This window comes from Macaca thibetana, chromosome 4, assembly GCF_024542745.1.
Source record: "Macaca thibetana thibetana isolate TM-01 chromosome 4, ASM2454274v1, whole genome shotgun sequence".
Lineage (NCBI taxonomy): Eukaryota > Metazoa > Chordata > Mammalia > Primates > Cercopithecidae > Macaca > Macaca thibetana.
In genome coordinates, this window is record NC_065581.1 from 104390229 (window position 1) to 104415830 (window position 25602).

A 25602-nucleotide genomic window follows, 5' to 3' on the forward strand; every position below is an offset into this window, starting at 1 on the left:
CTTTTTTTCTAAGAGTAATGGGATGTCACTGGGAGTAGAAATGGAGACAAAGCATCATCAGATTGGCATTTTGAGATTTCTGGTAGTGTGGAGAACAGACTAAGGAATGGGAGGAGTGTATACAGGGAAGTGAAGGAGGAGGTTACTTGGAGTAGCTTAGGCAAGAGATGATGGTATCTTGGATTGTGTAAAAGGGCAGGTAGGTTCTAACTCCAGGGTGAGCAGGCATGGGGTAAAGCCAGGCTGTGGCCTGGGTCACTGATGGTAGGGGAGTGAGGGAGTGCTCCTACCTATTGTAATGTGAATGTATGTGTCCCTGAAGAATTTATATGTTGAAGCCCTAATCCCTAGTGTGGCTGTTTTTGGAGCATAGAAGTGACTAAGTTTAGAAGAAGTCATAAGGGTGGGGCCTGCGATCCAATAGGATTAGTGTCCTTATCCAGCATCCTTAATTATTTTTAGACACCAAAGACCTTGCTCAGAGCCTCTCTCCCTTGTGAGGACACAGCAGGAAGCAGCTATTTGCAAGCCAGGAAGAGGGCTCTCACTAGAAACTGAATTGGCTGGAACCTTCATCTTGGACTTACTTCTAGCCCCCAGAACTGTGAGAAAATAAATTTCTGTTGTTTATGGCAGTCTAAGCAGACCTAATACACCTACCTTCTTTATACAGTTTAGGGTTCAATCAGTGATGTTTTGAAAACATATTTATACTGTTTGGAGGAATAGTATAGCCTGGTCTTAACAACCATCATGTTAACATATTGCCTTACATTTTGTTGAAAAGACCCATATTCCAGTTATCTATTTCTGCATAATAAACCAACCCAAAACATAGTGCCATAACACAACCACCATTTTATTATGCCCACAGATTCTGTGGGTCAGGAATTTCAAAGGAGCACTTTGAAGACAGCTTCTCTCTGCTCTGTGATGTCTGGGGCTTCAGTTGGGAAGACCAGAAAAGCTGGGAATAATTCAAAGGGCAGGGGATGATTCCACTGCCTGAAGGATGGAACAGCTGAGTTCCAAGGAACCCACTTCCAATAAGATGGCTTATTCACTCACATGTCAACTAGGCCACTGGGACTGATGATTAGAGCACCTACTCATAGTGTCTCCGTGTAGCTCCTCACCGCATGGTGGTTGGGTTCCAAGAAGGAGCAGACGGAGGGACTGTTCCAAGGTAGTGAGCATTCAGAGAGATCCCTTTACGACCTAGTCTAAGAAGCCACACAGTTCTACTGACTCTTTGGTTGAGGGGCTCACAAGTCCACTAAGGTTTAAGTAGAAGGAGTATGAGGGATGGGAGGTAACAGGAGGAGAGTCAAAGAATTTCCAGCCTTTTTTTTTTTTTTGAGATGGAATCTTGCTCTGTCCCCCAGGCTGGAATGCAGTGGTGCAATCTCGGCTCACTGCAACCTCCGCCTCTGGGGTTCAAGTGATTCTCCTGAGTAACTGGGATTACAGAAGCATGCCACCACGCCCAGCTACGTTTTTCTGTATTTTTAGTAGAGACGTGGTTTCACCTTATTGGTCAGGTTGGTCATGAACTCCTGATCTCATGATCCACCTGCCTCGGCCTCCCAAAGAGCTGGGATTACAGGCTTGAGCCACCGCGCCTGGCCCAGCCGAGCCCAACCATTTCTTTAATTACTATTTTTTTTTTTTTTGAGACAGAGTCTCGTCTTGTTGCCCAGGGGCACGATCTCAGCTCACTGCAATCTCTGTCTCCTGGGTTCAAGGGAATCTCCTGCCTCAGCCTCTCAAGTTGCTTGGATTACAGGTGCCCACCACCACCGGCTAATGTTTTAAATATTTTTGGTACAGACAGGGTTTTATCATGTTGGCCAGGCTGGTCTCAAACTCCTGACCTCAAGTGATCTGCCTGCCCTGGCCTCCCAAAGTGCTGGGATTACAGGTGTAAGCCACTGCACCTGGTTTTTTTGTTTGTTTGTTTGTTTGTTTTGAGACAGAGTCTCACTCTGTCGCCCAGGCTGGAGTGCAGTGGCACGATCTCGTCTCACTGCAACCTCCGCCTCCCAGGTTCAAGTGATTCTCGTGCCTCAGCCTCCCGAGTAGCTGGGATTACAGGTGTGTGCCACCACACTCAGCTAATTTTTGTATTTTTATTTTATTTTATTTATTTTATTTTATTTTTTTTTTGAGACGGAGTCTCGCTCTGTCACCCAGGCTGGAGTACGGTGGCCGGATCTCAGCTCACTGCAAGCTCCGCCTCCCGGGTTCACGCCATTCTCCTGCCTCAGCCTCCCGAGTAGCTGGGACTACAGGCACCCGCCACCTCGCCCGGCTAGTTTTTTGTATTTTTTAGTAGAGACGGGGTTTCACCGTGTTAGCCAGGATGGTCTCGATCTCCTGACCTCGTGATCCGCCTGTCTCGGCCTCCCAAAGTGCTGGGATTACAGGCGTGAGCCACCGCGCCTGGCAATTTTTGTATTTTTAGTAAAGGCAGGGTTTCACCATGTTGGCCAGGCTGGTCTTGAACTCTTGACCAAGTGATCTGCCTGCCTCGGCCTCCCAAAGTGCTGGGATTACAGGCTTGAGCCACTGCATCGGGCCCAGAGTCTACTTTTAAAGACAGTGCACCAAAGAGAAATTCCTTCTCTGCTCCCTCCCAGTTATGTTTCTGGCAAAGGTGGTGATACGGAAGAGTAAGGCGGGCACCAGGTGAATCTGGTAAGGAGCAGAAGTATTAAGGATGACTCACAAGTTTTTGACTTGAAAATCTGAATGAATGGTGATGTTTTTTATGAAAATAAAGAACAATGGGATGGCTTTGAAGGGAAAGATCATATATGTGGTCTTAGATGTCCTGAGTCTGAGATGCCTGTGAGAACTTCAAGTGGAGATGTTGAGAAAACAGTTAAATATTTAGCTTCAGAGCCCAGCAGTGACCCAGGATGGAGATAAAATTGGGACTCACCAGCCTATAGACAGATGATAATTGAAGGCTTGGGTTTCATTTTCTGAATGGCTTACTCTTGTCCTTTGATCGGAATGGTATTCTATTAAACACTTTACATGCCTAATAGTGATGTTTCATCTCTCAGGCAAATAAACTGCCTTTTAAGATATTTTGCTGTGATAGTTGTAAGTAACCTAGAGTGCCTCCAAATGGTGTACAAATTCAATTTAGACATTTAACAAACAAAAACATTCACCAACTAGATCCACTCTAAATTTGAGGGTCTACTTAATCAAAAGGGCCACTATACATAACTAAGCGTTCTTAGTCACCAACAGTTTCTCTGCCTTCTCAATATGTATATCAACTTTCACTTTGTCACTTTGCATATTTAATACTTCTATATTTGATTTCTAACATGTACACTTCACAAAACATTTGCTACTTTTATTTTTTTAATGAAAAAAAAATTGCTAGGCCAGGTACGGCAGCTCAAACCTGTAATCCCAGCACTTTGGAAGGCCGAGGTGGGCGGATCACCTGAGGCCAGGAGTTTGAGACCAGCCCGGCCAACATGGTGAAACCCCATCTCTACTAAAAATACAAAAAATTAGCTGGGTGTGGTGGCAAGCGCCTATAATCCCAGCTATAGGATTGGGAGGCTGAGGCAAGAGAATCTCTTGAACCCAGGAGGCAGAGGCTGCAGTGAGCCGAGATTGTGCTACCACACTCCAGCCTGGGCAACAAGAGTGAAACTCCGTCTCAAAAAAAATAAAAATTGCTTCCCATCAGGGAATCAAACCGTGGTCTCCCACAAGACAGGCAGGGATACTCATCACTATACAAAAGAGGATATTTGCTACTTTTAAATCTCCTTTAAATAAAAACATTTTGTGGATTAAAAAATACATATATATATAGTACTATTTATTTATTTTTTTGAGACAGAGTCTTGCTCTGTCACCCAGGCTGGCGTGCAATGGCACAATCTTGGCTCATTACAACCTCCGACTCCTGGGCTCAAGTGATCCTCCTGCCTCAGCCTCCAAAGTAGCTGGGACTACAGGTGTGCAGCCATCATGCCTGGCTAATTTTTGTATTTTTGGTAGAGACGGGGTTTTGCCATGCTGCCCAGGCTGGTCTTGAACTCCTGGCCTCAGGTGATCTGCCCACCTCGGTCTCCCAAAGTGCTGGGATTACAGGCATGAGCCACTGCACCCAGCCTATAGTACTATTTCTTTTTCTTTTTCTTTTTTTTTTGAGATGGGAGTCTTGCTCTTTTGCCCAGACTGGAGTGCAATGGCATGATCTCGGCTCACTGCAACCTTCACCTTCTGGGTTCAAGAGATTCTACTGCCTTAGCCTCCCGACTAGCTGGGATTACAGGCATCTGCCACCACACATGGCTAATTTTTGTATTTTTAGTAGAGATGGGGTTTCTTCATGTCATCCAGGCTGGTCTCGAACTCCTGACCTCAAAGTGCTGGGATTACATGCATGAGCCACCGTGCCCCAGACAGTACTATTTCTTTTTTCTTTCTTTCTTTTTTTTTTGAGTTGGAGTCTTACTCTATTGCCCAGACTGGAGTGCAATGGTACAATGTTGGCTCACTGCAACCTCTGCCTCCCAGGTTCAAGTGATTCCCCTGCCTCAGCCTGCTGAGTAACTGGGATTATAGGTGTGCACCACCACACCTGGCTAATTTTTGTATTTTTATTTTTATTATTATTATTTTTTTAGACAGAGTCTTGCTCTGTTGCCCAGGCTGGAGTGCAGTGGCGCGATCTCGGCTCACTGCAAACTCCGCCTCCTGGGTTCACACCATTCTCCTGCCTCAGTCTCCCGAGTAGCTGGGACTACAGGCGCCCACCACCATGCCTGGCTAAGTTTTTTGTATTTTTAGTAGAGACAGGGTTTCACTGTGTTAGTCAGGATGGTCTCGATCTCCTGATCTCATGATCCGCCCGCCTCAGCCTCCCAAAGTGCTGGGATTACAGGTGTGAGCCCCTGTGCCTGGCCTTTTTTGTATTTTTAATAGAGACAGGCTTTTACCATGCTGGCCAGGCTGGTCTTGAACTCCTGACCTTGAGATCCGCCCGCCTTGGCCTCCCAAAGTGCTGGGATTACAGGCGTGAGTCACCGTGCCCGGCCACCAGTACTATTTCTTAAGTGTGGCTGTGGGTGCCTTGTTTTATTTTTATCCTTCACACTGTAGATATCTACCATATACATTATATGTTTGATACATTTCATAACCAAAACAACCATTTTAAACTACTCTCATGGTGGGGCATGGTGGCTCATGCCTGTAATCCCAGCACTGTGGGAGGCTGAGGTGGGTGGATCACTTGAGGTCACGAGTTCAAGACCAGCCTGGCCAACATGGTGAAACCTTGTCTCTACTGAAAATACAAAAATTACCGGGTGTGTTAGTGCATGCCTGTAACCTTGGCTATTCGGGAGGCTGAGGCATGAGAATTGCTTGAGACTGGGAGGCAGAGGTTGCAGTGAGTGGAGATCGCACCACTGCACTCCAGCCTGGGCAACACAGGGAGACTCTGTCTCAAAATAAATACATAAGTAAATAAAACAAACAAACAAACTCCTCTCAATAGTCTTTAAATCTGAATAAATTCAGTATTTTTATTTGCATCAAACGATTTATGACTGTGGTTACTTTATAAAAAAGGATGCCAATAAAATTAAAGGTGTTTATTATCACCACTAGCATCTTCAAAGTCTTTATTTGTGAGTGATAGAAGCTGGAACAGATGCCCAGCAAACAATAAAACATGACATGACATGTTTTATTAGCTCATTAATACATGCCTTGGGTACAATGTGAGGGACAGGTTGTGAGTAAATTGACCAATGAAATATACCTCAGAGTATCTTAATGCTTTTATACAGCACTCATTGTTTTACTTTTAAACCTCTCAGAATATACACTTTTTTAAAAAACAGCTTTTACATGTATATATACTTGAGACATTTTTAACTCCAAGGAAAAAAAAAAAAACACTTTTCCTTTTTTTTTTTTTTTTTTTGAGACGTTGTCTTCCTCTGTCACCCACACTGGAGTGAAATGGCGTGACCTCAGCTCACTGCAACCTCACCTCCGAGGTTCAAGCAATTCTCCCGCCTCAGCCTCCAGAGTAGCTGGGATTACAGGCGCACATCACCATGCCTGGCTAATTTTTGTATTTTTAGTAGAGACGGGGCTTCACCATGTAGGCCAGGCTGGTCTCAAACTCCTGACCTCAGGTGATCCACCTGCCTTGGCCTCCCAAAGTGCTGGAATTACAGGTATGAGCGACTGTGCCCGGCCTCACTTTTCCTGTTTCTAATCTACAAAATAAAACTTTCAATATAAACCCCCTTCTACTTTGGTAGGGTCTATTAGCTTCTTTGAACTCAAACTCACTGATTCCCTCTCTCTAGTTGACCTCCCCTGCCCACCTTCATCCATTTTTATGGCAATAGTCTCAAAGCCCTGATCTTCCATTGCTATTATTCCATGCTTCTGTATGCATACATGTACAATAATGTCTACATATGAACACTGTACTCCTCTCTGGCTGCTGGAGGATCGACTACTATCAGGAACTATATGGTAACTATCTGGACCAGGAAGTTCATGACCAACTGACTACTTCAGTGGAAATACAAATGGTCATTGATGTGCTTTATCCTTGGAGGGCAACAGTACCTGAGGCAGAAATTTGGGAAAAATTCACCAAAATATACAAAATCTCACTGGATGTTATATTTGTATTTGGATTCAGAGCTCACATTGGTGGCGGCAAGAAAACTGGCTCTGGCATGATTTACGACTCGCTGGATTATGCAAAGAAATGTGAACCCAGATATGGACTTGAAAGATATAGCCTGTGTGAGAAGAAAAAGACCTCAAGAAACAAAAAAGCTGAGCAAGAACAGAATGAAGTCAGTCAGGGAGACTGCAAAGGTCGAAGGTGGTGCTGGCAAAAAGAAGGAGTAAAGATTTTGCAATGACTTTGTGGTGATCCTGCAAATTAAATCACCACAAACTACAAAACTGAAGGGGGAAAAAAAAAAGCCCCTGTAGGTGCTTCATGAACAGCCCTTGACATGGCTGTCCTGAAACTCCAAGTACCAAACCTTTGCCCTCCCCAGCCTGGGAAGGATTGACATTCCAGTTACTAAATGGTTCCTAGCCCTGGAGGGTAGGGCTTAGGTCCTCAGGCTAGAAGCCTCCAGTTAAACTCTTCAAACCAGCTCCCTAATCTCACGCTTGGCCTAGACCACCAGTTCCCCACAAATCTCTTTTTTTTTTTTTTTTTTTTTTTTTTGAGACGGAGTCTCGCTCTGTCACCCAGGCTGGAGTGCAGTGGCCGGATCTCAGCTCACTGCAAGCTCCGCCTCCCGGGTTCACGCCATTCTCCTGCCTCAGCCTCCCGAGTAGCTGGGACTACAGGCGCCTGCCACCTCGCCCGGCTAAGTTTTTGTATTTTTAGTAGAGACGGGGTTTCACTGTGTTACCCAGGATGGTCTCGATCTCCTGACCTCGTGATCCGCCTGTCTTGGCCTCCCAAAGTGCTGGGATTACAGGCTTGAGCCACCGCGCCCGGCCAACACAAATCTCTTAATCCATCTGACTCCAGTTTACTATTGGTAAAGGTGCCCCCAAACTCAGGGCTTCAAACAATAGTCATTTGTTATTGCTCAGTGTCTTTGGATCAGCTGGGATTCAGCTAATCTAGACTGGTAGCTCTGCCTCTCACTGCACATCTCCAGGTTGGCTGCAGAGGCTCTGCTCCAAGTGTGTCTCACTCTTCCTGGACCAGCAGACTAGCCAGGGCACGTTTCTCTCATGGTGACGACACAGGCCTGAGAGAGCCTCTTACTGGTCAAAGCAATTGGGCCCAGAGTTAAAGGACAGGTAAGTACCCCCTGCCCATAGTGGGAGGACATTACAGTGACATGGCAAAGGGCATGAATGTGTACATAAGTTATCTACTGCTGCGAAAAAAACTCCCCAAATTTAGCGGTTTAAAGTAAGAGTAAACATTTATCTTCTCACAATTTCTGTAGGTTAAGAATTCAGGAGGTAGGGCACAGTGGCTCATGCCTGTAATCCTAGCACGTTGGGAGGCCGAGGCACGAAGATCCCTTGAACCCAGGAGTTTGAGACCAGCCTGGGCAAGATGGTAGGACCCCATCTCTATTTAAAGTAAAAAGAATTTTTAAAAGAATTCAGGAATGGCTAAACTGGGCTGTTTCAGCTTGGGGCCTCTCATGACAGACTAGAAATGCTATTTTCTGCAAAGAGACAGAAATGAACCTGTACAAATACCCTATACTCCTAATTATTATCAATTACTTTTTAAACCATATTTTTGTGCAATGCAGTAAGTTTCATGTGAAAATGCTGTTTTGGAGGGGCTTAGCATCAAAATAAAAGACTGTGATATGCAAAGAACAGTTTAAAAGACGCTAGATGTTGACTCAGTTCCACAAAATACACAGTAAGAGAGTAATAAAACAGGAGACATCAATTGTAAATCACTTAATAAATTGAAAGGTAGGATACCTGCTGAACTCCTGGGTCCTGGCCCTATACTTGTTTCTACTGCCAAGAATCTTGTCTGTTGCTTCACACCTGTTTTTATTTCAACGCTCCTCCAGCTGGTCCCTCTGCTTCTAATTTCTTTGGCTTCCAATTTATCCTATTCACAGTTTCTACAATAATCTTTATCAAAGATCTTACTGTATAAGACCCTATGGTTATTTGCTACTGCTTACTATTTTAAATCCAAATTCCTCAATAAAAACGTTCAAGATCTATCCACTGACTTATTTCTCCCTTTAAAAATTATCACCTGGCTGGTCGCAGCGGCTCACACCTGTAATCCTGGCACTTTGGGAGGCTGAGGCGGGTGGATCCACTGAGGTCAGGAGTTAGAGACCAGCGGTCAAACCCCATCTCTACTAAAAACACAAAAATTAGCTGGGCGTGGTGGTGAGTTCCTGTAATCGCAGCTATTCAGGAGGCTGAGGCATGAGAATTGCTTGAACCCGGGAGGCGGAGGTTGCAGTGTGCCGAGATTGTGCCATTGCACTGCAGCCTGGGCAACAAGAGCGAAACTCTGTCTCAAAAAAAAAAAAAAAAAAAAAAAAAAAATCACCCTTCCCTAGTAAAGCCCCAGTTCTAGCTCCTATTGTACCTTTGTCTCTACCTCAGCCCTCAAGACCCACGTACCTGAGTTGTCTAGCACAGCTGCTAGCACATAATAGGTACTCAACATTTGTTGAATGAGCAGTCCTAGAGTAATAACTACAACAGAGTAATAGCTAAAACAGAATGATAGGTTTCTTTCCTTAGTTAGATGTAGCTGAACCTGTGTCCAAAGCACCTTTATGTTTATATTACATACATTTTAATAACACCTGTCTGCCCCTCTGAAATTGAACTATTGCAGCCTCGAACTCCTGGCTCAAGTGATTCTCCCACCTCCGCCTCCCCAGAAACTCTTCTATTCATCCACCATGCTCCACCTGGGTGGGCCTTCTTTCTATTCCTTGGACAGATTAAGGCAATTCCTTCCTCAGACCTTTGTAGGAGTTGCTTCCTCTTCCTGGAATGTTTTTTTCCACCAACATAGTTGGCTGCTTTTTGTCATTCAGATCTCAACTTAAATGTTATTTCCTAAAACAGGCCTTCCATGAACATCAAATCTAAAGTAAGTCCTTCAATCCTTCACTATCATTTCTCCTTGTTGAGTTATCTCCTATACAGTTACTGCTTCCAGTTATTTCTCTTGTTCATCTCTTCAGGTGATTTCTTATTTACAGTTGGCCTCTCCTCTGAGATGTGAGCTCCATGGGGGCAAAGATGTCTTATTCACTGAGCACTTGTATTTCCAGTGCCTGCCACACAGCAGATGCTCAAAAGACACATTAAATGAATAAATAAACAAATCTGACTTCCCAGCTAATGCTGAATGACAATTTCTTGATCCCAACAAACTTCAATAGTTTCTTTCTTTCTTCTTCTTTTTTGTTGAGACAGGGTCTTGCTCTGTCACCCAGGCTGGAGTGCAGTGGCACGGTCTCTATTCGCTGCAGCGTCGACCCCCTGGGCTCAGCCTCCCAAGGAGCCACAGGCATGTACCACCATATCTAGCTAATTAAAACTTTTTTTTTGTACAGACAGAGTCTCAACATGTTGCCCAGACTGGTCTCAAACTCCTGGGCTCAAGCAATCTTCCTGCCTTGGCCTCCTAAAGTGCTGGGATTACAGGTGTGAGCCACTGTGCTTGGTCCAATAGTTTCTACTGATTCATTTCTACTGTATCTTATAAGGACTCAGCTTTAAAATTACATCTTCCAAGAAGCTCCCTCTGAAACATTTTGAATTCTTAATGCTGCACTTTCTCCTACATATATAGTCTCTTCCTTACAATTTTACATGTGGTCTTATGGGAAAATTGATCTCCTGTGGCTTAATGTGCATGTATTTCCTCTGACCTGTAAGCACCATCAGATCCTTGAGGGTTGGTCTGTGTTCTTTATTGCTTTGTTTAGAATGTTCCAGTAGTACTCAATATGCTACTCTTCACACAGCAGAAATTCAATACAAGATCACTAATACACACTTTACCAAAACTGCCTAATATAGCTCTATGGGTACAATAGGATTCATGATAACAAATAATTTAATTAGAATCCAGTGAGAGGCCAGGAGTGGTGGCTCACACCTGTAATCTCAGTGCTTTGGGAGGCTGAGGTGGGAGGATCACTTGAGGCCAGGAGTTCCAGACCAGCCTGAGCAACAAAGGGAGACCCTGCCTTTACAAAAAAATTAAAAAATTAGGCAGGTGTGGTGGTGTACAATTGTAGTCCTGGCTTCTTGGGAGACTGAGGTGGGAGGATCCCTACAGCCCAGGAGTTTGAGGCTGCAGTGAGCTGTGATTGCATCACTGCACTCTGGCCTGGGTGACAGAGTGAGACCCTGTCTCTAAATTAATAAACATAAATGTAAGAAAAAAAAAAAATAAAGACTCCAATGAGAAACAATCTAGAATTTCCAGAGCCTAGTGTGGTGGTACACGCCTGTAGTCCCAGCTACTTGGGAGGTTGAAATAAGAGGATTGCTTGAGGCTAGGAGTTCAAGACCAGCCTGGACAACATAGGGAGATTCTGTCTCTAAAAAACATAAAAATAAAAATAAGTATCTGTAGCATTAGTAATTAAACAATGAAAAACTCAGAACATAATATATTTTTTCTTTTGGTGTTACGTGGGAAGAAATAGTGTCAAATTCAAAGTCCAATTATAGTAAAGCCTGGTAGATAATCACTCCAACTTCCTTTCCATATTCTTCAATTCTCCATTCTATTTTTTATTTTTATTTTTTAACTTTTTTTTTCTTTTTGAGATGGAGTCTCACTTTGTTGCCCAGGCTGGAGTGCAATGGCACCATCTCAGCTCACTGCAACCTCTGTCTCCTGGGTTCCAGCGATTCTCCTGCCTCAGCCTCTCGGGTAGCTGGGACTATAGGCGTGTGCTACCATGCCCAGCTAATTTTGTATTTTTAGTAGAGACGGTGTTTCACCATGTTGGCCAGGCTGGTCTCTTAACTCCTGACCTTAGGTGATCCACCCACCTCCGCCTCCCAAAGTGCTGGGATTACAGGCATAAGCCACCAGGCCCGGCTCTGTTTTTATCTTACTAGATTTTTTTTTTTTGTTTACCTAAAAATATTTGCCTATCAGTCTACAAAGATGAATTCCCAAATCACCTCTCTGGAGCTCTTTACTCTTTCATCTGGAGATTCTGCCAGCACCTCAACATTAATTTGACCTCAACTAAACTTATCTGCTTCTCTCTAAAACCAATCTTTGGCTGGCAACTATATAATAAAGTTTTCTGGTCAATTAGATGCAAAACATTGGTGTCATTTTTGATTTCTTATTCCCATGGCCAGTGTACCCAACAGACACACTAAACATGCACTTAGGGTACCAGCAATGCAATAGCACCATAAAATTTATAGGAGGGAAATGCTATATTTGTTATTTATTTTATTTTTTTGAGACGGAGTCTCGCTGTATCACCCAGGCTGGAGTGCAGTGGTGCGATCTCAGCTCACTGCAAGCTCCGCCTCCCAGGTTCACACCATTCTCCTGCCTCAGCCTCCCAAGTAGCTGGGACTACTGGCACTCGCCACCATGCCCAGCTAAATTTTTCTTGTATTTTTAGTACAGACGGGGTTTCACCATGTTAGCCAGGATGGTCTCGATCTCCTGACCTCGTGATCCACCCGCCTCGGCCTCCCAAGATGCTGGGATTACAGGCGTGAGCCACTGTGCCTCGCCTTATTTTTATAAAAGTCATTATAATATAAATTTTTTAAAGTCCTGAAAATTAACACTTCCAGCCAAGATGGAGCAAAAGGGATGAGGTTTTCTTTCTTGCTTGAAAGAGCTAAAAACTGAAGAAAATATATGAAACAAAAGTTATAAGCCATTTGAAATCAGGCAACAAAAGACAGTGACACCTGAGAAATGGCAAATAAATGAGATGAGTTTCATAATTGTTCCAGCTTCTGCCTGGAGAGAATGCCAGGATGCAGAGGAAACTAACAGTACCTTTGAGTTGAAAAGGTGAACCTGGATGTCTAGAGAAGCCGAAGGGGTTAATTAGGGGCTAGGGTTCATAGGGCAGAGTACACAAGAAGAGAGAGCTGCAGACAGAGCTCTGAAGGTAAACACAGATCCTCCCTAAAGTCTTCAGCCAAGTATTACCAATGCATCGGTACAAAGAAACTACTAAAGTCTGGAGAAAGAATCACCCAGAAGGAACAGCAGAAACAATCCCCAGAGATCACACAGGGCTGGGAATAATTCCTATTCCACAAGTCAGAGTAAAAAAACTCAAAATTCACAGGGCATCAGTAAAGAACTCAGAAAGGTCTTGCTTTAATAGTGAAAAAAATTAGCCTTAGACTAAATGCTATTCCAGTCCTGCCTAATAAAGCTTAAAAGTAACACCTGAAAGAATCAAACTGTTGTCAGTAACTTAACTACATTCAAGAAGAAAGTTCAAGAATATTTATAGAGATACAAAACTATCCAGTATCCAACAAAATAAATTTCACAATGTCTGGCACCCACCCAAAAATAACCAAGTTGCAAAAAAATAGGGAAATACAACCCATAATGAGGAAAAAAAACCATTCAGCTGAAACCAACCCAGGAAATGACACAGATGATATAATTAGTAGACAGGGATATTAAAACAGTTTTCATAACTATATTCCATATGGCCAAGGAGCTAGAAGAAACACTGAGCATATTAAGTAGAAACACAGAACATGTAAACTGGTCTGCCTGAATGCACACCAACTGAAATTATCCAAAATGGAACACAGATACTAAAAAAGAAGAAGAAACAGTGACTTGGGACAAGTTAAAGCAGCCTACTATGTAACTGAGGTCCCTATAAAAGGGGAGAAAAGGAAAGCCAGAAAAAAAATTGAAGAAATAATAACTTTTCCCCCAAGTTTTATGAAAACTACAAACTCACAGAACCAAGAAGCCCAATGAATCCCAAGCAAAAGAAATATGAAAAAAAGAACATGAAAGTCATGATGATCTATTTATGACTACAGGAACAAAGATAAAGATGGCAGTGGCTTTCCTGTTGAAAATAATAAAAGCAAGAAGACAATGGAGCAACATCTTTAAAAATACTGAAGGAAAACTAAATTGTCAACCTAGAAATCTATATCCAGTGAACATATATTTCAGACACACAAAAGCTAAAAGAGTTCATTAGTGGCTGGATGCAGTGGCTCACACCTGAAATCCCAGCTACTCAGGAGGCTGAGGCAGGAGAATTGTTTGAACCCAGGAGGAGGAGGTTGCATCGAGCCGAGACTGTGCCATTGCACTCCAGCCTGGGCAACAGGGAGAGACTCTGTCTCAAAAAAAAAAAAAAAAAAGGTTCATTACTATCAGACCTGTCTTACAAGCAAGGTTAAAAGAAATCTTTTAGGAAGAAGGAAAAAAGGAAAATAATACATTCTGGCATTACAGATCTTCTACCATGTGTTATAAACACCTACTTTTGCAATATTACTTTTCAGTATTCCTTTACTCCTATGTGAAGGAAGCCCTGGTCTCAAATATGCTTTCTTTCCATTCATCATGTTATTTCCTCTACCTGGAATGCCATATATATCTCCATCTATAGACATCTTCCCCATCTTTAATGTCCATCTCAAATATAACATTTTTTAAAATGTCTATTCTGATTCCCCATCCAGATGTGGCTTCTTGTACACATTATCCTCCTGCTATTTTTCTTAACGGGAAAAACTCATTTGGCTCTTTTTACTGTATTTTAGATGGCAGCACAGGGCTTTGCAGGTAGAAGACAATCCTTAACTTCCTAGTGGACTGAATTATCTTTTTTTTTTGAGACAGGGTCTTGTTCTGTTACCCAGGCTGAAGTGTAGTGGCATATACATGGCTCACTGCAGCCTCAACTTCCTGGGCTTAAGCAATCCTTCTGTCTCAGCCTCCCAAGTAGTTGGGACTACAGGCATACCACTATGTCTGGTTAATGTTTTAATTTTTGTAGAGATGAGTTCTTGCCATGTTGCATAAGCTGGTCTCAAACTCCTTGGCTCAAATGATTGCCCTTCCTTGGTCTCCCAAATTGCTAGGATTACAGATATCAGCCACTACTCCTGGCCTCTTTTATTTATTTATGAGACAGAGTTTTGCTTTTGTTGCCCAGACTGGAGTACAATGGCGTGATCTTGGCTCACTGCAACCTACGTCTCCCAGGTACAAGCGATTCTCCTGCCTCAGCCTTCCAAGTAACTGGGATTACAGGCACCCGCCACCACACCCAGCTAATTTTGTATTTTTAGTAGAGATGAGGTTTCACCATGTTGGCCAGGATGGTTTCGAACTCCTGACCTCAGGTGATCCTCCTGCCTCAGCCTCCCAAAGTGCTGGGATTACAGGCATGAGCCACCGCACCCGGCCCTGGCCTCTTATTTTTATATTTTACTTGAAAGCTGCCTGAGAGCGAAAGGAAGACAAGCATAAAGAAAAACAAATGGGCCAGGCACAGTGGCTTACACCTTAATCCCAGCACTTTAGGAGGTCAAGGCAGGCAGGTCACCTGAGGCAGGAGTTTGAGACCAGCCTGGCCAACATACACTATAACCCCACCTCTAATAAAAAAACAAAACAAAACAAAACAAGGTGTTGTGGTGCATGCCTGTAGTCCCAGCTACTTGGGAAGCTGAGGCAGGTGAATCGCTTGAAGCCGGGAGGCGGTGGTTGCAGAGTCAAGATCGCACCACTGCACTCCAGCCTGGGCTACAGAGAGAGACTCTATCTCTCAGGAAAAAAAAAAAAAGAAAAGAAAAGAAATGGACAGAAGGACAGAAGTTATCTTGCTCCACAAAAACATAATAATACTCATCATTAAAATCCACTGACTGATACTGAAAGTATTAATATAATCTGTGCTTGAAAAAAATAGACTGGATCTTTGCAACTCAAGTCACTTGTTAAAACCAGTTATTTCCCAAGAGAACTGGATTCTCTTTTAAAACCCTCTCACTTTCCCGAGACTGAGGCCAAGCCAATAAGAGCTGAACCTCTGGAGACAGGAAAGAGGTGTCTTGTTCCCCATCTCAACACCAACATTAGTCAGAGACACTGCCTTTGCAGAGGACCTTGATTAAATTCCCCAGGAAGGATCAGGAGTGGGTGGAAAATAAACAATAAAGAATCAGAAAATGAGTGTGTTCGGGATCTCCAAACCACCCCCAGGTTTGATGATTTGTTAGGATGACAGATGTTATTCGGCATATAGTCAAATTCATCGTAATGACTTTTTTACAGTGAAAGGATACAAAGCAAAACCACTAAAAAGAGAAAGCCCCATAGAGTGAAGTCTGGAAGAAACCACGTGTAAACTTCCAAGAATTCCCTCTCAGTGGACTCCAGTGTGCTTAATTCCTCCAAGAATGAGCTGTGATAACATGTATGAAATATTGTCTACCATGGAGATTTACTGGAGACTGACTTAGTGGTGAGGGTTTTTATTAGGGCTGGTCATGTACGCATTTTCTGCCTAGCATGTAGCAAAATTCCAGACTCCTAGAAGGAAAGCAGGTATTCAGTATAAACTATATTGTCTGCAAACAGTTAAGGCACTGTGAGCCATTCTTATCATTTGGAGGATGGTAGGAACACTCCTAAAATTCAACTTCTCCAATGCTAGCCAAAGATCAACCTTATAATCAGGTTTTTCTCAGGACAGTAATCCTTTTCTGCACAGAGGTGTACTGAAAATACTCTTCTTGATTCAAGAATCTCACTTTCAGGAATTTTTTTTTTTTTTTTAGCAAATAGTATGAAATTGAGCAAAGTTATTATACACTAAGATGTTATCACAATATTGTTTAATTTAGTAAAGAAAATTGGAAACAGGCCAGGCACTGTGGCTCATGCCTGAATCCCAGCACTTGGGAGGCTAAGGTGGGAGGATCATTTGAGGTTAGAGGTTTGAGACCAGCCTGGCCAACATAGTGAAACCCCGTCTCCACGAAAAATACAAAAAGTAGCCGGGCATGGTGGTACACACTGTAATCCCAGCTACTCGGGAGCCTGAGGCAGGAGAATCTCTTGAACCCAGGTGGCAGAGGTTGCAGTGAGCTGAGATCATACCACTGCACTCCAGCCTGGGTGACAGAGAGAGACTCCATCTCAAAAAAAACCAAAAACCAAAAAACAAACGAAAAATTGGAAACAAAGTAAATGCCCCCAAAATGTGAAATGGTTCAGTAAATTACAGTATAACAATGTGAAGAAATATTAAACAATCATTAAAATTACATTTTTGAAGACTTTTAATGACAAAAATGATTATGCTGGGAAGTAAATCAATATGCAAAGTGTTATATGCAGTAACAACTCAAAACAACTCAATACAGAATAAAATCTAGAAAGAAATATACTAAAACATAATCATGATTCATTTCTGGGGGATGGTTTTATAAAATAATTTTTATTTTTCTCTTGACCTTTTTCTGTTTTCAATTATTATTTAATAAACATGTACTCTACCTTTTTTTTGTTTTAGTCTCACTCTGTTGCCCAGGCTGGAGTGCAGTGGTGCGATTTCAGCTCACTGCAACCTCCGCCTCCCAGGTTCAAGCGATTCACCTGCCTCAGCCTCCCAAGTAGCTGGGATTACAGGAGTGTGCCACTACGCTCAGCTAATTTTTGTATTTTTAGTAGAGACGGGGTTTCACCATGTTGGCCAGGCTAGTCTCGAACTCCTGACCTCAAGTGATCTGCCCGCCTCAGCCTCCCAAAGTGCTGGAATTACAGGCGTGAGTCACCGTGCCTGGCCTACTTTTCTAATTGGAAGGTAAGTTAAAATGATAAGACAATTAGATTTTAGATATATAGGTTTGTGAATCCAAAGTCAATTTTGTAAAATGTAAAATATTTAGTGAGTACAGTAAGTAACATGAGTATAATATATAAAACAGCTTAATTGGTGAACTCTTGACCATGTAAAATGCAATTTTCCAGCTGAGCATGGTGGCTCACATCTGTAATCCCAGCACTTTGGGAGGTTGAGGAGGGAGTGTAGCTTGAAGCCAGGAGTTCAAGACCAGCTTGGGCAGTATGGTGAGACCCTGTCTCTACAAAAGTTTTAAAAAATTAGCCAGGTGTGGTGGTAGGCTACTCTGGTCCCAGCTACTCCGAAGGCAAGAATTGCTTGAGCCCAGGAGTTCAAGGTTTCAGTGAGCTAGGATCACACCACTGCCTTCCCGTCTGTGTGATAGAGTGAGACCCTACCTCTTTTTTTTTTTTTTTTTTTTTTTTTTTTTGAGACGGGAGTCTCGCTCTTTCCAGGCTGGAGTGCAGTGGCTCAATCTCAGCTCACTGCAACCTCCACCTCCCAGGTTCAAGCGATCCTCCTGCCTTTGCCTCCCAAGTAGCTGGGATTACAGACACGCACCACCAAACCCAGCTTTTTTTGGTATTTTTAGTAGAGACGGGGTTTCGCCATGTTGACCTGGCTGGTCTCGAACTCCTGACCTCAGGTGATCAGCCTGCCTCCACCTCCCAAAGTGCTGAGATTACAGGCGTGAGCCACCGCACCTGGCCGAGATCCTACCTCTTAAAAAATAAAAATTAAAAAAAAAACAAACAATTTTTCTATTTCAAATGCTTCTTTCTTCAATTAGCTAACATTTAAAATGCAGACAGGGGAGATATATTTTCTTATAAACACTACAGAAATCAGAATGGCTAATTTTTATTATAATGAAGAAATGGTTCACAAACTAGCCAGTGCAAAAATGAAAATATATTTCAATGGCTAGAACAAAGGATGAATTTCCTAAGCTATTTTATATGTTTATATAACTGTAATTCAACTTAGTACATTATTAAGTATGAGTAAGTAACAGCACTTTGGGAGGCTGAGGAGGACGTGTTGCTTGAGGCCAGGAGTTCAAGACCAGCCTGGCCAACATGGCAAAACCTCATCTCTACTGAAAATACAAAAATTAGCGAGGCATGGTGGTGTGCGCCTGCAGTCCCAACTGCTTGTGAGGCTGAGGCACAGGAATCGTTTGAACCGGGTAGGCAGAGATTACAGTAAGCTTAGATCGCACCACTGCACTCTGGCCTGGGCAACAGAGCGAGACACTGTAAAAAAAAAAATAAGTATTAGTAATGTAAGTCATAAAGTTTTCACAGCTTTAAGGAGAATTAAGTAATTGTTCTACAAACCTCTTCTTCTTCTTCTTCTTTTTTTTTCTTTTTGAGACAGAGTCTCACTCTGTCCCCAGGCTGGAGTGCAGTGGTGGGATCTTGGCTCACTGCAAGGCTCACTGCAAGCTCCGCCTCCCGGGTTCACGCCATTCTTCTGCCTCAGCCTCCGAGTAGCTGGGACTACAGGCGCCCACCACCACGCCCAGCTAATTTTTTGTATTTTTAGTAGAGACAGGGTTTCACCGTGTTAGCCAGGACGGTCCCGATCTCTTGACATTGCGACCCAACCGCCTCAGCCTCCCAAAGTGCTGGGATTACAGGCATGAATGACCACGCCCAGCTGCTCTATAAACTTCTTTTGGAGAAGGTGACTCTAATGTATCCAGTTCCAATTCCCTTCCATTTGTTGTTATGCATCTACCTTAGTCACATATATGCTACTTAACAGAAAGCTATTTTCCTACTACCCAGGATCTTCACCACTGCATTAAGCTGCCATATAGAAAACAGACTGCTATTGTATCCTCTTACCCCTAGAGAGATGAAATGGTTTGCAGCTTCTTTTAAATCACAAAGCAATTCTTTTGTGTACTAAATTGGCCCAAGGCTACGGAGGTTGTGCAACAGAGATCCACAGGGGCAGCCTCTCTTCCCACATGACCTCCACTTGTGGCTGCTTCCCAGTCCTGCCAGAACATGAAAACCTTGAAAGCACTCCATGTGGAGGCAGTGCTCTCTCTGGCATCTGAAGTACTTCTTGGGCTGTTAGAAAAACCAAATTCTGAAGAGAGCTATTGCAATGGTAAGCACACTCAGGAAAAAAAGCCAGAATTTTTCTGGTTAGGAAGGGAAATGTGGTTAACCTAAACTGGACCTGAGGCACAAATGGAGGCATCAAGAAGCACTCCCACTAGTACAGTTCAACCATGCATTTTTGTTTCCATTCTTTTAAAAAAAAATTATTATTATTTAAGAGACAGGGTCTTGCTGTGTCACCCAGGTTGGAGTGAGTGCAGTGGTGCAATCACAGCTTATTGTAACCTCAAACTCCTGGGTTCCAGTAATCCTACTGCCTCACCTCAGCATCCTGAGCAGGCAAGGGCCACCATGCCCAGCTAATTATTTTATTTTTTGTAAAAACGGGGTCTTCCCATGTTGCCCAGGCTGGTCTTGAACTCCTGGCCCCAAGGGATCCTCCTACCTTGGCCTCCTAAAGTGCTGGGATTATAGGCTTAAGCCACCACGCCATCCTGTTTCCATTATGAAAAAAGAATGGCTCTTTAAATGGTTTGGCTATTTTCAGAAATGTAACTGCTTAAAAAAGGGCTATGAGGAGGTGGCAGGGAAAGAGGACAGATGAATGAAGCATTGCTATAGAGTCTCTTTAATAAAATGTAGCTAATAAAGGTAGCATTCCTCTGAATCTCTGTATTTAAATAAAGTCAGCAATTGTTGCTTGCCAAGTGGTGGTTCAAGTACAATCAACAGCCCTTTAAAGACTTTCTTGCAGTTGGGCGCGGTGGCTCATGCCTGTAATCTCAGTACTTTGGGAGGCCGAGGCAGGTGGATCACAAGGTCAGGAGATTGAGACCATCCTGGCTAACACAGTGACAGTGAAATCCCGTCTCTACTAAAAATACAAAAAATTAGCTGGGCGTGGGCATGGTGGCGGGCGCCTGTAGTCCCAGCTACTCGAGAGGCTGAGGCAGGAGAATGGTGTGAACCCAGGAGGCGGAGATTGCAGTGAGCCGAGATTGCGCCACTGCACTCCAGCCTGGGCGACAGAGCAAGACTCTGTCTAAAAAAAGACTTTGTTGCTTCTTCTTTTCTCTTTTTTGGGAAGAAACACAATAAAAATATGAGAAAAAGCATGGGACTTAGAGTCAAGAAAAACCTGGGTTCATTATGAACTGTGAAACATGTTAATATATTAACAATTTTCAGACACTATGCTTTCCTGCCATTCGTAATGTCTGAATTTCAGGCTTTTCCTCTGTAAATGGGAATACCAACAAATGTCACCCTTTTCATAGGTGATTGTGTACAAAGAAAGTATAAGCAAACTGTAAAGGGCTATCTAAGTATTAATTGTTGTTGCTGTTAGGTCTCCCTGACATAAAAAGTACTTAAAACGTGGTCACATAATTATTAATGAACTGAGCTAATTATAGTGGACAAATGGTAAGAGTAGATAAATTAAGAACCTTAAAACCAACAATAACACTTTCATGTAAAAATTAACATATTTAATTGTAAAATATAAATATCTTATATGGAACTAAGTTGAACACCCTGGAAATATCCCAAGGGAAAACAGTGTCTCAACATCCAGAACTGGTCACTATAATTATCATATAGTGGGATCTCAGGTATGGCAGATAGATGCTATCAAATCAGGTTTCACTAAAGTACAGATGATACGGGGAAGTGCTGGGTAGCTGGGTAGAGAAAGGCAGGTCCCTGGCTGGGGCTCCACTCCTACAGACCTAGGTGAGGACAGGCACTCCCGCTTTTGTGCCTAAATGCTGCATTTTCCAAGACCACTCTGGTCTGCCATGCCCCCAATCCTGGTCCGGGCACGGTGGCTCACACCTGTAATCCCAGCACTTTGGGAGGCCGAGGTGGGCCTATCACCTGAGGTCAGGTCAAGACCAGCCTGACCAACATGGAGAAACCCTGTCTCTACTAAAAATACAAAATTAGCCAGGCGTGGTGGCACATGCCTGTAATCCCAGCTACTCAGGAGGCTGAGGCAGGAGAATTGCTTGAACCCAGGAGGTAGAGGTTGTGGTGAGCTGAGATCGTGCCATTGCACTCCAGCTTGGGCAACAAGAGCAAAACTCTGTCTCAAAAAAAATAAAAATAAAAATAAAAAATAAATAAATAAATAAATAAATAAATAAATAAATAAAAATGAGTCTGGGCTCTTGACTTCAAATCCCTGAGAGCTAACAAGTTGTGTGACCTTGGGAAAATTACTTAACCTTTTCTCAACCTCAGTGTTCACATCTGTAAAATGGGGATAGCAGTAGTACCTATCTCTAAGGATTTCTGTGAAGATTAAATGAAGAAACACAGGCAAATCACTTACTACAGGGTTATTTGCTTAGCTATTGTCATCTTCATCATACTATCTATACAAGGTAACTTTCTACAAGTGGAACTAGACCAGTAGTCACCCATTTTACAATCAGATATTAACCTTCATCCACAGTAGTGAACTTGCACATCTTTGAAAGGTCCACTGTGGTCATCCATCCTGTGAGGTCTCTGCATACCAATATGCTGCTTAGGTGTGGCTAGATGTGCCTACTAGGAACTGTAGTTACTTGAACCAAATGTTAGCAGATGTCCAAAGTGCAATTCTGCACATTCTACTAACCGGTCTCTGAACTACCCAGAGTCCCTGTGTTATACTTTTAAATTTTAAATTTCTTATCCCAGTTGCTCATGCCCTATGTTTCACTTCTAGTAAAATTTATCTTTCTTTTTTCAAGTGAAAATGTCAAAAAGCTTAAGATGTGCATACATGCATACCTTTTCTAATTTGAAGTGAGTGAAATCTTGCTAATATAGAAGCTAAAGAAGTTAGAATACTGAAACACTAAGATAGGAGCCCCTTATAATAGTATGTACCATGTTAAATGATGGTGGTGGTCAATGAAGCAATTACTTCACATCTAATATCCTACCGAAATGAAATAACTGCATTTTAAGGAAATAAAACCTAACCTTTCTTGAGATGTCCTGCTAAATGAGTCAAAAAAATCTTAATTCTAGACCTATAAAATTAATCAAAATAATCCAACTGTGCAATCATCCCACTTCTTATCATAAAGAATCTAATAATGCAGTAAATTCTGGGTCTTACATATAAAAGACATCCCCATCCCATCTCCCCAACAGTCATCTTCTTAGGATCAAGGTCCACTCCTCTGTGACATGGAAGGACCCTTCCTCTGGGGAAAGGATGGGTTCAGTTGCCTCAGCACAAGCTGCTCCTCCAGCCTGCCTGCCTGTGACACTGCTACCTGCTAGCCAGAAGCATCCCAGTGTCTACTGGGCTGCTGCAGATTGAACAGACTGTGAATCCAGCCAGAGGATAAGAGGTTGTTTTAATTGGCTAAGTCTGCTATGTACTAAGCGTATGGCCATGAATTTGTAGCCAAAACACTAATCTTAAAAAAAAAAAAAAAAAAAAAAAAAAAAGCCATGTACAATTTAAACACAAAACAAGAATGACATTTTCGTTATTCTAGTTTTACCACAAGGGCTTATAACATAACATTTTATGACTCTGAAATCCTTTACCTTTGAAGTAGAATTTTCGTGATATACTCCTTGTACCAAGTCCATGAGAGCACTTGCTAAAAGTTCCACAACCTAAAAAGCAAGAAGAAAAATTAAAAAAAAAATTTTAAATATATCTCCATTGTTACCTCAGAATGCTTCAAAAGGCTCAGTGGCAAGGCAGAATCTGTGCTTGACAGAAAAAATCTTGTGCTGTGCACTAAGATCTCAGCAAATGGCATTGCCCACCTGGATATTAAAGCTGTGATCCAATTTTTTTCAGTCATAATTCAAGCCAAAAAAAAAATCTTATAAGCATAGCATTTAACTAATATACATGAAAATCGAGTAATAGCCATTTTGAACATAAATTTACATTTCAGATAACTAATGAAATCTTAACTCAATTTATTTTCTGCATGTTTATTTCTGTCAGGTGGATATTTTTTCAGTACTCCCATTCTGGGAGCAATTACAATGCTAATTTTCATACTACAGGAAAAAAAAGCAAAAGCAAAAGAATGGCTAACCTTTCAAATATGTTCATTCTGTTGCACTTAAAATGCACTGTGGATATATTTACTGTGGGGCCCCTGGGTCAAATGTACCGTAAACACTGAAAATTTTTATAGAACTGCAATACTGAAATCATATTCATCAAACCTGTATTATTTTTCAAGGCTCAGACTTTTTTTTTTTTTTTTTTAATCAAGTGAAATCAAACGCTTTGAACTTGTTCCAGGATGTAAAACAAGCAGAAAACAGTAAATGGTCTCTTTGGAACTACTGTACAATTTAGAGTAGTTTGCATAAAGCATCTTAATTTGAGAGGATAAAATAGTAGTATTTATGAAAATGTTCAATGCAGCCATTTCAAATAAGAATTCCTCAAGGCAACCCCATCCGCTTCTTACAAGTCTTAATATCTTGTATATTTAACTTCCTATGTTATGCAGTCCTGTATCAGATTTCCACTCTTTGCTTCCGAAAATTCAGCTCCACTCTGATTGAATTAAAGGATTTTGTTTCAGCTTTTATCATTCTTGTAATTGAAGACATTATTAAGCCAAAGAATACAGACCCAAACAACAAGATACTTCAATCTCAGGTACCCTGGGTTTAATAAACATTTTCTTAGAGGCAAATGATATTAATTTGTAGAAAGACTTGCTTTAACATTTTAACACATGAGCATTTATCTCCAAATTTATATATTTACATTTATACTACGTAACATACACAGAACTGCTGATAGGAAATTTTTGCTGATTGAAGGCATATATTTTTCCTAGCTCTTTGCAGATGGGTTAATTTGTAAGGCGTATACAAAGTCTTTTTTTTTTTTTTTTTTTTTTTTAAATCACATTGTCGTGTAGGTAACCAAATACTTAAGAAATATTGTAGTAATATGAGCTGCAGAGGAACTGGAAGGACAATGATCCCACAGTGTTACCACATGAGTTGAGTTATTTAAGTGGGGAAGAGAGAAAAATGAATGGATTTTTTTTTTCCCCTGAAGGTATCAGATAAGCCCCATTCCCAAATCCAGGAGGACTGAGTATCGCCAATAGGTCTATGAAAGACTGTAACTAAACGCACAGCATCAGATTGGATTACAGTTTACACAAGCAACATCCCAAGATCCCCCTGATGGCTGGACACATAATACAGATCAATCACTCACTAAGAAATGTTATGGTTTTGAAACAGTTCGAGCTCTGAGACCAGCACTCGTAATGTGAAGAGGGATTTACAAAGAGAAAGTCTGACACTAAATGTCAAAATGATGGTATGAACTTTAACCACAGTGTTCCTTTACTTCCCTGAAACTCCAGACCAGGCAGAAGCAACAAGAACATTTTGTTCTCTGACTCTTTTTCTCATTGAGTAAACCTGTGTCTACAAGTTCATAATTTATAAATGACCTGTACTTACAAATGGCTATACTTACTTGAACAGAACACACCTCCATAGCCAATGACAACCCATTAAGGAAAAAACTTTAGATTTCTTTGAGTTAACAAGTTGAGGAAGGAAAGAGATTATAAAAAGCAAGAGTAGCCTAAGAGGTTGAAACTGTTCCAGATAAGGGTGACTTACCCAGTGCATATATCAATCTCTTTCCATTGCCTGAAATGTTTATTTTTAAAATTATACCAAAGAAAGATGTGTTTAAGTATCACCCTTCCTTAAAAAACTGCAAATATTTCTAGAAAGACCACAAGGTTACCAGCCACTCACAATTTAGTAAGCTCATTTAATAATCTTAACTTTTTTTTTACTTATTACCCCAGACATTCACCTGTTTAGGTACTGCTATACTCACATTTAAGAAAACACTCGGTTAATAACATTTTTCCCCCTCACATTCTTGAGGAATGACATGTTCAGGCAACTCAAAGTGCTGGCAGGAATAATGGCAGCCAAAGGAGAATCCAGAGGCCTAAAAGCCAGACCTCTTGGGGCTGAGAGCTGAAGTCTTGGTGCTCTAGATAAATGCAACCTTGAGAAAGATTCCAGGACTTTTGTTTCTCAGGCCCATGGGGCAAGCAAACACTTTCTACTAGGGGAAGGGGAAA

The 25602-nt window shown here is 42.0% G+C and overlaps 1 protein-coding gene across 4 annotated transcripts in view; it reads right to left on the reverse strand.

Moving 5' to 3' along the window:
* PDSS2 (decaprenyl diphosphate synthase subunit 2) overlaps positions 1-25602 on the reverse strand; it is a 300729-nt gene that overhangs the window by 67609 nt on the left and 207518 nt on the right. For all 4 annotated transcript variants that reach the window (XM_050786749.1, XM_050786748.1, XM_050786747.1 and 1 more), the window contains one exon: positions 23045-23116. In XM_050786749.1, the coding sequence (XP_050642706.1) occupies positions 23045-23116 (72 nt within the window). The remainder of the gene's footprint in view (positions 1-23044; positions 23117-25602) is intronic.